This window comes from Rutilus rutilus (genome assembly GCF_951802725.1).
Source record: "Rutilus rutilus genome assembly, chromosome: 22".
Taxonomy (NCBI): domain Eukaryota; kingdom Metazoa; phylum Chordata; class Actinopteri; order Cypriniformes; family Leuciscidae; genus Rutilus; species Rutilus rutilus.
In genome coordinates this window covers 23,453,031-23,464,694 of record NC_140227.1, presented here as the reverse complement: position 1 = coordinate 23,464,694, position 11,664 = coordinate 23,453,031, and the positions used below count along the sequence as shown (strand labels likewise).

The 11,664-nt window shown below is 39.2% G+C and overlaps 1 protein-coding gene across 2 annotated transcripts; it reads left to right on the top strand.

The window, feature by feature from the left end:
• Nucleotides 1-43: 43 nt before the first annotated feature.
• On the top strand, nt 44-10,793 carry vegfd (vascular endothelial growth factor D). Of its 2 annotated transcripts, XM_084396192.1 has the most exons (7): nt 44-922; nt 4,673-4,871; nt 4,986-5,176; nt 6,860-6,996; nt 7,352-7,455; nt 7,680-7,801; nt 10,611-10,745. In XM_084396192.1, the coding sequence occupies exons 1-6, from the start codon at nt 770-772 to the stop codon at nt 7,775-7,777; spliced, it is 882 nt and encodes a 293-aa protein (XP_084252318.1). In that variant the 5' UTR covers nt 44-769; the 3' UTR covers nt 7,778-7,801; nt 10,611-10,745. The 2 variants fall into 2 exon arrangements, with proteins under 2 accessions (XP_084252318.1, XP_084252319.1); XM_084396193.1 differs by lacking the exon at nt 7,680-7,801 and having other exon boundaries at nt 10,611-10,793.
• The last annotated feature ends 871 nt before the right edge of the window (nt 10,794-11,664 follow it).

Here is an 11,664-nt window from a genome sequence, read left to right as displayed (position 1 = left end):
ACAAGCTCATTGTTGGATCTGCTTGAGAGTGACGCGCGCGCACACAGAGAACGAGAGAAATGGCATGTCGGCTTAGCTCCCCTCCTTTTTAATCCCGCCACTTTGCTGCATTTAAGTGGGATATTGGCTGTATACAGTCTCTCTTCTCCTTGCACTCTCTCTCTCTTTTCCCTCCGTTCCCCCCTCCTCCTCCTCCTCCCCCTCCTTCACTCCTTGTCCTCCGTAGAGGTCTGGATCACATTTAAAACCACATGTTCCTGTGTGTGAGCAACTGAGCCTGGAAGTCTGCGAGCAGGAAACGTGACAGTGGAGTGGGACTGGAGCGCACATCGACGGGACAGACATGCACGCCTCCCAGATGGCCTTGCACGCACTGGCGGCTGGAGAATACTGGATGTGAGCTTATGGCGGATTTTGCCAAACACACATATTGTGTGACACATCTGGGTCTGTGGAGACACCGGGCCAAATTTGGCCGGTCCAAGACGGATGACAACACCAAGGTGTCGTCCTGATCAGAAAGGATCCTACAAAACAGAAGGGAAAGACTGAGAAGTTATTCCTCAGCTAAGTTCTGTTCTAGACCAGCACTGATTAATGCCTCTTTCTCCTCCTCCTCCTCCTCCGCCTCTGTTTTTTTTTTTTTTTTTTAAAGAGGAGATCCCATTTGGCTCCGGAAAGCTCGTTTTCACAGGTTTCTCTTGGTGTGCCTGTGTGTGGTCCTGTTTGAGAAACCTGCCGCGTGATTTGTGAGTGTGCGTGAGTGTATATGCAGACTGGCCTCCTTTCACTGCTTAATTGCTGGATGGTACCCTGGAGAGTAAGTAGCAGGATGAAGACACAGAAATGTGCTGGATTTCACATGTTGCTACTCCTGTATGTCAGACTGATGCTAGCAGTGGACGCCTACAGACCCCAAAGAGTGAGTATAGCATATCTCAGCATACATTTAGAACACCAAGAGCAGCAAAAACTACAGGACACTTTTTGTTCGCAGTAGAATTTGAATGGTTTAATTCAAAAGAGTTTTCATTTATAATTGCTATAATATCCATATTTAGTTGTGAACCAGTTTGGCATCATTTATACTCTCAAATGTCCCGAAAGGGTTTTGTTTTTTTTGCTGCAATGTCATGAAGAACCATTTTTGGTTCCCCAAAGAACTTTTCAGTGAACTGTTGTTAAAAGCTACATTTTTTTTCTTAGCTCTAAGATCATTTATAAAATTTAAATTGTTGAATGAAAAGATTCCAGTGATTGTTAAAGGTTCCAAATGGAACCATAAATGCTAATAAGGAACCTTCATTTTTAAGAGTGTACTCATGACTTTCATTCTTCTGTGTATATTTTCTAAAGAATGTTTTTATTCATTCAAAGTCAAAGGGGTTTAATACAATATTGGACCCCACAGATTTTTTATTTTATTATTATTTTTTTTTGGGTGAGCTGCCCCTTTAAAATACGTCAATTTGCGCTGACTCACTGAACAGGGACCTGTTACAAGATCAGGAGGGCCGGATGGGGCCTCCTGCTGTGACCTTCGGGTGACTTGATAATTTTCCTGTATGTTACCTTGGGAAATGAGGCTTGAATCAGCCTGAAGTCAATGAGAATGTTTGGAATTGCAAATTTTTTTTTTGCGGTAAGATTGATTGTTCCCCTGGAAGCATGCTGGGGAACCCTATGGCTACTAGTAAGAATTTCCAAAGACAAGCTGTTAAGGCCATTCATCTGTTTTTCAGTGCGTGTATGTGAGTATATCAATGATAGGTTACATAAGAAGGGTGATGAGTTCCAAGCGGTGGTGCAATAGCATAATATCCAATTCGGTTTTACAGATACGCTCCATAAAGAGGCAGTGTTAGTATGTGTGTGTGTGTGTGTGTGTGTGTGTGTGTGGCATGAAGCCTGGTATCCAAGTGCAGCCTGAGGCGTCGTAGGGTCTTTTATATGTTCAAACTCTCACTGTTCTCACCCGTTTAGTTTCTTCTTCCTTGTTAGGGGCCTCTACCTCATTAAGCTTGTCCAGGGAAAATTCACAGTTGTAACTCATATTCTTTCTTTTTAAACCCCTCCTCATTCTCTCGCTCTTTCTGTTTGTTGTTGCATTGTCTGCGTGGGTAAGTGGAAGCAGACGTCTCCACCCTAACATACTGAAGGGATCACAGAAGATAATGTCACTACACGACAGCAGGATGCAAGACTTCTCTGATGATGACTTTCATATCGCGTGCCAACCCTCTCCATCTCAGCCTCGGCTGTTTAACTTTCCGCCCGCTTTGTGGCTTTCCCGTCTCATAAAAGCATGATTGGGATTTGGAAGTCCTTTGGCCTCTATTGCTGTTTTTTTATTTTTTATTAAGTATTCTTTTGTGGGACACACCCGGTGTGTAGTAAACAATCAAAACCAAGCCATTGCTGGTTTTTGCCTGCTTAACTCAATATTCTCAATAACTCATGTGGTATTGATTTAAGAGGTGGTAGACTTTGTGTAGGGGTTTGTGTGTAAAGGCACTCCAGCAAACCTTACATGGGCATAATCTGCTCCATAAACTCTATCCACTTGCTCTTCTGTTTTGTAATGAAGGATATTGGTGACTGATGTATTTATCAGGCTGGCCAAAAAAGTACCCATGTCCGATTTAATATAAGTACTGCAACATTTTCTTTTTTTCTTTTTCTTTTAATTATTAATGAGTTTCAAGCTAATATTGTATAAAATAAATGCTCATCAAATCATTTGTTTTTATGATTTGTGTACATTTGTTATTCAGTTTTATGGAGGCCTAAAGCTCAGTGGTAGCCTATCTTTTGCTATTGGCTGCTAGCAACTGTACATTATCACCCTTATCACTTGACTACTCCCAAAGTAAATAAATACGTGGAAATGAAATACTGTTTTGATTTGAAAATTATGAAGTTTATTTTATAATCTTATTTGAATATAATTTTCCGCTTCTGTTAAGAAAACAAATAGTCCACCACAGTGTACAAAACAATTGTCCAAGACGAGCACTGTAACTCTATTAGCGAAACTGTAAGTTTATCTGCTTAAAAACCGTGCCGTTTTTAGTGCTAGTGAGAATTGTCATGTAGCTTTTAACTTGCTTAACAAATAACTGATAAAATCATCAGAGCTTCGCTGACAACATGTTTCTGTGCAAGTGTGTCCTCCATACTGTATGTGGGTTTGAGTGGGAAAGAAAGCGGGGGAAAGATGGAATGTGCTTTCCGTACTTAATAAAACATCATTTTGTAGCAAAAACATGGAAATAATTTTTTCGTTTTTATCCTATTGTTTACTATATTTATTTGCTTGGTCAGTGTTGTTGTGGGTTTTGGTTATTTTGCTGTTGTTGGCTGTAAGGAAATTTGGCGAAGTGATATGGAACTGTAATGCGGTCAAGACCTGTCTGGAACTACTTTAGCCATGTGTTTCCCTGAAAATAATTGCACACCTTAGAACGTTCATCAAGCAATCAGATTCAAGCATTCAACAGCCCCGTAGTAAAGTAGGAAATATCAGATCGAACCTCACATTTGACCAGTAAGAAACATCCAGACAGAGCTGTGGTGTAATATAATATTGGCATTATTTTGACGATTTGCCCATCATTTACTTGACTTTCTAGGTATCAATATCGACATTGGTCATTGAAAGAGTGACCACTGGTGACTTTGTAAAGGTTATTCCGCAGCTGTCACCAGGCACTTAGTAGTTATTCAATCCATGTTTTGCAAAGCGGCCATGATCTTCTGTTCACATTGGTGGCAGGCGTCCCAAACTCCAATCACTGGGATCTGTGTCTTCACTGAGCTTCTAAACAGGTGGTCCATACTGAGCTAATATAGTGTTTGTTCCAGTTGTTTAGAGTGGGCCTCTGCCAGAGGGTGTACTGTGTGTGTTTGGCTACACAAGTTGGTTTGAAAGCAGAAAATCTGAACTATATGGCCTGACAACAAACATCTAGACTGAACACAAAGTTCTAGATAAGTTCTAAAGAACTTAAAATTCAGTAAGCCTTGCAAAGTCTAATTGTGTATGTTTGTCCATTTAGAAGAGCTTTAGAACTGCTTCAGATGATTCAAGAGTTCATCCAGCCATCCATGCAGATGGTTGCATAGCCATGTAAATTTCTTTTATAGATCTTTTCAGCAAGTTGTGAGGGAACACTCTGTGGATTATATTGCAGTTGTAAAACTAAGGCGCTGTTTAAGGTCTGATGCAACCCTGGTATATAAGTCATGACGATAGGAACAGCTGCATCCTTTCCCTAGTGTAATACTGATTCTTTACACAGCCAAAAAATGCTGAGAAATCCAACACTGATTATCACTACTGCCCTCTAGTGGACAGAATTCCCCTTTAAATGTCTCAGAATGGTGTTGGTGGTTCTCTCCTACTGGTTGGCCTTTTATCGTGGCAAGACTTCACATACCTCACAGACAGCAGGGAGTTTGTATGATTCAAGGGGAAAGAATCTGTTCCTAATTTGTGTAGAATCAGGGCATTCATTTTTCTAATCCTTTGATTTATCTAACTTCTGCTGTGCTCTTTCATACTGTGGCTGATTTTTGCTCAGCATGCCTCAAACATATTCTTCTGAAAATCGCCTCTGTACTAAAACCAGCAGCCCCAATGTCATTATTCAAGATTGTGTTTCTCTCATAGGACATAAACCAGGAGAAGTGGGAACAAGAACTGAGGGAAGCTGGAAGTCTGGATGAGCTTCTGATGTTGACCGAATACCCGGACTGGAAGCTGTGGAGATGCAGACTCAAGCTGAAGCACTTTGACGACACCTCTCCACCTGAGAACCGCAGGTCAACTCGCTATGCGGCCGCATCTTTCAGCCCAGACATGCTAAAAGGTTGAGACCTTTTGCAGAATATTTTGAGAATATGTGGTGTCTAAGTACACAGATTGGTGATTAGCAATGTGGTGGCAAATGTACAACAAGTATAAATGTTTTTGTCTTTTTCAGATATTGATGATGAATGGCAGAAAACACAGTGTATGCCCAGAGAGACGTGTATAGACGTGGCTAAAGAGTTGGGCACCAATACAGCAGTGTTTTTCAAGCCCCCGTGCGTCTCTGTCTTCAGGTGTGGCGGCTGCTGCAACAAAGAGGGAGTTACCTGCCGTAATACAAGCATGACTTATGTCAATAAAACTGTGAGCACTACTCATTGCATTGCGTGGGTATTACATAAAAATGAATGTCCAATATAATCTGTTTGTACTTGCTTATTTATATGGAAATGATGTGCAGTTCATTCAACATATTAAGAATTTAATATAGAGCATACTCAATATGCAATCTTAGGACTCATTCGCACAGAACATTTTTGCATTGAAAAAAAACCCCAAAAACATACTTTTTTAGAGTAGAAACTTTAGTTAGAGCCACGTTTTTAGAAAGCACGGGATGCTGAAAAAGATGTGAGCGCAAGGCTCAAACATGTCTGTCTAGCATGTTTACATAGAAAAACAATGGAAAAGCAGTGCAGTGGAATGATGTGTCGTGTGTGTGAGACGCTGCAAAAGATGAGATGCGAGTGCAACCATAGATATCATATAAAGGCTAGATGTCTTAAGGCGGAGTCACTTCCGGCATCACCGGCGGCCATCTTAGGACAGGACTCTGTGAATTAAGGTGAGTGAGCAGCACGCACACAAATCCTCTTATCTCGCTGAAATCTGGACGGATTTACAAACGGTTTGGTTTCTTACAAACGTTATTAACGTGGCTATAATTCTGAATGCTTAAACATTTTGAACATAATTATTCATATGTATGCAGTATAATAGCTACATCTCTGACGTTTATAACAAACCAAACCGTTTGAAAATCGGTATAAAATTGAGCAAGTTATGGTTTTTTAAAAGTACATGCACCATGTTATGAGTGAACGAGCATCCTGTCTTAAGATGGCCGCCGTGTGCGGATGTCGAGCTCCATTGGCCAGCAGCGCGGACGAGACATCTAGCCTTTATATGATATCTATGAGTGCAACAGTCAAACACGAAAACAATGAAAAACAATACGCTGATTTCACGCAGCCGCCATTTTGAAATCGAAAGTGAGGCTCCGGTGGGAAAAACCCCGGAAGTAAAGATAAACAACAATGCCTTTGGACTACCAACCTGAAGCTGCTGCCGCGATTTACACTTTTGGATGTTAATATCCAATATAAGATATGTATATAGTTCATTCCTGCTTCTTTTTTTACTTTCTGAATTATATAAAAAATTATTTTATTTATAAATGAATTTCACTGTATATAGTCTAAAGTATGAAAGAAATGTATGTACAGTTTTAGAATTGACACAACATCATTAAACACAACAATACGCCATCGCATTCACGACTCTCCTGTGATTAAAGGCGACACTTCCGGTTTTCTTCCCACCGGAGCCTCGCTTTCGATTTCAAAATAACGGCTGCGTGAAATCAGCGTATGGAAAGGCAGCACAGTGATATGCAAAAATGTGTTCTGTGTGAATAGACCCTTACACAGTCTTAAAGGGACAGTTCATCCCCAAACTTAAAATTCTGTCAACATTTACTTACCCTCATTTTAGCCACTTTTATGGTGCTTTTGTGTCCTTTTTGCTATTTTAAAGCATTGGTCGCTGTCGATTATAATTTAATGGAAAAGAGCGGCTAGTATCATTCTTCAAAATTTCTCCTTTTGTGTTCCACAGAAGTAAGTTATGCAGGTTTGGAATGACTTGAGGGTGAGAAACCAAAGACAGAATTTAACATTTTGATTGAATTATCCCTTTAACATGTGTGTTTTATGTGCACATACTGTTCCATCTGACTGTTCGTAAAAGACGTCCTCTTCCTCACAGATATTGAGTGTGAGTCTGGCGCCTTATAAATCTGGACCAGAGCCTGTGCTGGTGAAAATAGCCAATCACACTGAGTGTAAGTGCCAGGAACACGCGCTGATCCGCAGACATGTTCGTGAGAAGCACAGGAAGAACGGGTCAGTACCAGACTCATATGTACTGTAACAATATGAAACTAGATAAATTGCATGAGATTAAATAGTGAATGTTTCTCCAGTTAACAGTTTTAGAGCTTGATGAAGTTATCAGTGAGACAATCAACATTCCCCTACTCTTACATTAAGTGCAATATATTTTAATTTAAATTGGCTGGGTTGTAGTGTATCATAACTCTTAGAAACGTTAGACCCAACCCTTGTTTTTCCAGTGCCACACTGTTATTCACTGTTGATACAACAGTGTTGCTCTAAGAGAAATTACAGATTGTGCCTTGCTGAGTGTCAGCCATATGTAGGAGTGCTTTCTGGCATAATAATATGTGTCTGTGTACAGTTGCTCTCCTACACGTAAGCCAGAAGACAAGAGGCTATGCAACAAAGGTTTAATATGGGACTGGATGGCGGAGCGATGTGTGACGTACCCCTCCAGCAAACAAGGTCAGTGAGTAATTGATTTCAACTCCCTGTATTGCCAATTCCTGTTCTGGCCTAAAACATGAATGACTCAGTTACTTGTTATTTACTTGCTATATTGCAGGGACTTTAATTGAATATAGACCCAACAAGGCACACACAACAACATGATTTATATATTTTTGTGTTTTTTACACCTGCGATAACACTTTTTTTTACTTTTTTTTTTTAACTTTTTTTTTTACCAGAACCGCCATCTTCCGTCAGTGAGGAGGACTGTGAGATTGATGTAGAGCGATGTGAATGTATTCCAAAAGTATGGACAGACAGATTACACCATACGTGACACAATTCAACAAATCTTATAAAGGTAGAATGATTTTCAAAACTATACATTTAATTTATCTCACACTATTGGATATTAAAACTAATTTGTAATGTTTGAATGAAAATTACATTGCTTGATTTACAGTTTCTTTGAGTATGTTTGTATGTCACTGGACATGTTTTGAAAAAAAAAAAAGTTTTATTGCCGTTGCTGTTTAATACTTGATTCTGATTGGTCAGTCGCGCCATTCCACCGTCTGGTATTTCAGTGCGCTCTTTCAGTCTCATATTGCACTCACTGAAATCTGTGTTGCTTGTGTGTCTCTCGTATTACACTGCGTATTCGCTCTCTTTTGATTCAAACAAATGCAATACAAATCACCTCAGAAGACTTTTTGTTTAATTGAAACTTATCCCATAATTTACTCTCCTTCAAGCCATCCTAGGTGTATATGACTTTTTTTCTCTCAGCCGAAAACAATTGGAGTTATATTAAAAAATATCCTGGCTCTTCCAAGCTTTATAATGGGAGTGAATAGTAACTGTGATTTTGAAGCCCAAAAAAGTGCATCCATCCATCATAAAAGTAATCCATATGACTCCAGTGGGTTAATAAAGGCCTTCTGAAGCAAAGCTTCATAAACTTTATAAACTAGAATCACTGGCTTCCGTATGCGAGTCGAGTTCTGGCGGAAGAGTGAACTCTGACCCAACGCATGATGTATTGACGAACACGGAAGCATAGAGGATATAGCAAAACAAAACACCGGTCACAAATTAGAAGTCTGAATCGAGAATTTTTAAAGAGAAATGTCGGAGGAGCTTGAGTTTGTCATATGTCGGATCAGAGTTCACTCTTCCGCCAGAACTCGACTCGCGTACGCCCATTACCGGAAGCTAGTGATTACAGTTTATAAGTTATAATTATGGATATTTTACTTACAAAAACACATCACTTCACTTCAGAAGGACTTTATTAACCCCCTGGTGCCGTATGGATCACTTTCATGATGGATGGATGCGCTTTTTTGGGCTTCAAAAAACAAGGGACCATTCACTCCCATTATAAAGCTGGGAAGCTTTTAAGCTTTTTAAGCTTTATTTTTTTTTATATAACTCAGATTGTGTTCGGCTGAAAGAAGAAAGTCATAGTATACACTTAGGATGGTTTGAAGTAAATTATGGGATCATTTTCGGGTGAACTAACCCTTTAAGCCTAATATATGCATAACATTATAAAGTAATGTTAGCACAAATTAAGGTTTCACGTCCACGTAGCTGTGCCACTCCACGTTGGGATCTGATGACCCTGTCAAGGGTCTTTATTTTGACTCACTTTAAATGATCCCTTAACAAAGCTTTTCAGTCTGATACGCATAGCCTGTTATTCAGATTCATGTCAAATATTAAACTACCCAGCAAACAAGAACATGCTCCTAAAATGTTTTCAAAAACGTTAAAAATCTTGGTTATTTAAATGCTAACATTTAGGTAATGTTCTATTTTGTTCCGTTTTCTATTTTCATTATCATTTTGCAAACATTAGTTTGCCTATACTTTGGCCTTTAGCCTATACACATACTCTGCCAAGGCATCACCAGAGAATGTCTAATAAGGCGAGAAGTTTCACTCTCAGTACACTTCCGGCTTCTGAACTGGTTTCAGTTCCTCTCTGATTCCATATGAGGGCGCTAACAGGACGAGTGCAGAATGAATGGAGGTCTATGGCGCTATACCAATAAAAATCCACTTTTCTCAGGATATAATTTTTTGTCTAGTAATTTGAATGTTGTATTCGAAAGGAGATGCAAATAAATTACACATTGCTGGGTGTTAGATTTTTTTGAGTCACTTACTTGCTTTAAAAAGTATTTTAAAGTGTCAATGACGTCATACACATGTACGACCAGAGATACTGCTTTACGGCAATCCTTCAGTCACTCTGGTGCTTTCGCGCTCTGCACTTTCTTTTCTCTCGAGGCATCGTCAACACAGCTGACACAGGTAAATACACGTGCTAGACGAGTTTTTGTTTTGTTTGTTTCTGGTCCCGCTTCGGATGCCACGATGCCATCAAGCGGTATCTCTGGTCGTAATCAGTCCTTCACTGACCAATCAGCGTTCATTAGCAGAATGCTAGCGTGTTATGGGCAACAACAACTCAACCTGTTAGAAATCGAAAGGACATAAGTACTCGTTCATTCAACTTTCGACCTATAACCCATGTTGACCTTGCAAAATCTACAATCAGATCTGAGATTTCTCAACTGCAATCAGGTGAAAGAGACAAATTTAGCTGTCTAGCCCCATTGACTCCCATTCATTTTGCACTCATGGCGATCGCCCCCAGTGGAACTCTGGTGGTACTACAACCAAAATTCGGTACAACAGGGCTTAATAGGGAGTGGGCAGGCTCTCCGTAGACGGGCTCTGGCATCACTTTGTGTCTTGTGTGACACGCCCTATGGAAGAGAGGGGTGGGGTGAGCAGTTGCTCATTATCATTTAAAGAGACATGCACCGAAACGGGTCGCTGTGAACAGAGCTGTTTTTGAGGAGGTAAAAAGGGTGTTGTTTTACACGACCATAGAGTTTTAAAACCATTTTAACCAAAGTATGTTACAAACTTTACATGAAGATCCTAAAGAATCATACCAACTTGTGGAAAATGGGCATCCGATGACCCCTTTAACGTCACTTAAATGTTTTTATTTTGTTTATAGCATTGAGAGAACCTTGCACAGAACGTTAGCCAAAGTCCTGAGAATGTTCCCTGTTAGCTGGGTATGGAGTCAGGTTTGAGCTGTTTCTCACCATCTAATCAATGACACTCTGTTTCATATTCTTTCACAGCTGCAAGAGAGAAAACAACGATGAACACGACGCCCTGACGATCTGCAAGTGCCGAATGTAGAGACTGCAAAATACCATTTAATTTATTTATCTCTCTATTTATATCAAATAAAAATACTTTTATTAACATTTATTCAAACATCCCATCAGTATCATGGCAGCGATAGCTTTGTAAATATAACAACAACACTGCTTTTCCTGTCTGAACACAATGAAAAATGATATCTGAGTTATATGTCTCTTTTGCACTGAAGTCAACATTTCACCCTAAAGAATATCTGTGGAATTTCTTAGATATAATTTATATCTAAAATAGTTATATTTAAGTATAACTTATATTTTTCAAAATGTTTCCAGATGGGCTAATATGGTCATGTTTCCATTTCACAAGAGGACTTTATGCAGGATGGTACATAAATACAGAAGTACTTGATGACTCAATGACTAAGCCTCTTTTTAAGTTTTGTTCACCACTGAGCATGCTGCCAACAATAAGAAAAATGTACCGAAGATAAAATGCTGTTCAAATAAAAAATGGCAAATTTAATAAATAGGCCTATGATTGTGATGTTTTCAAAGACCATTATAATGCTGGCATGTTTCAAGGACATTTCATTTATGTAAAAGGCCAAAAGCCCATAAAATCTTACCAGAGCAAATTGTGCTCATATAATTCTCTTTCCAAACTTTGTTTTGTAGGTTTTGGTCTAACCTAAAATCAATATTAATCCAACAGTGAATATAGTTCTTTTCAGTATTTAGTTATTAAATAGATATAGACTGGGGTAGCATATCTCTATATATAACTATGAGACAAATCCTTCATTAACTAGTCATAAAAAGTCACGAAATACCCTATGAAAGACTATAGCAGGCAGTGTTGGGGGTAATGCATAATAGGTAATGTGTATTATGTAATCAGATTACTTTTTGGATGTAACTAATAAATTAACGGGTTACACTTTATTTTAAGGTCCCGTAGTTACATTGTAATAGTACTGAGTAATATTAATTTACTACATGTGCTTATACTATAGAGTTACGGTTTGGTTTA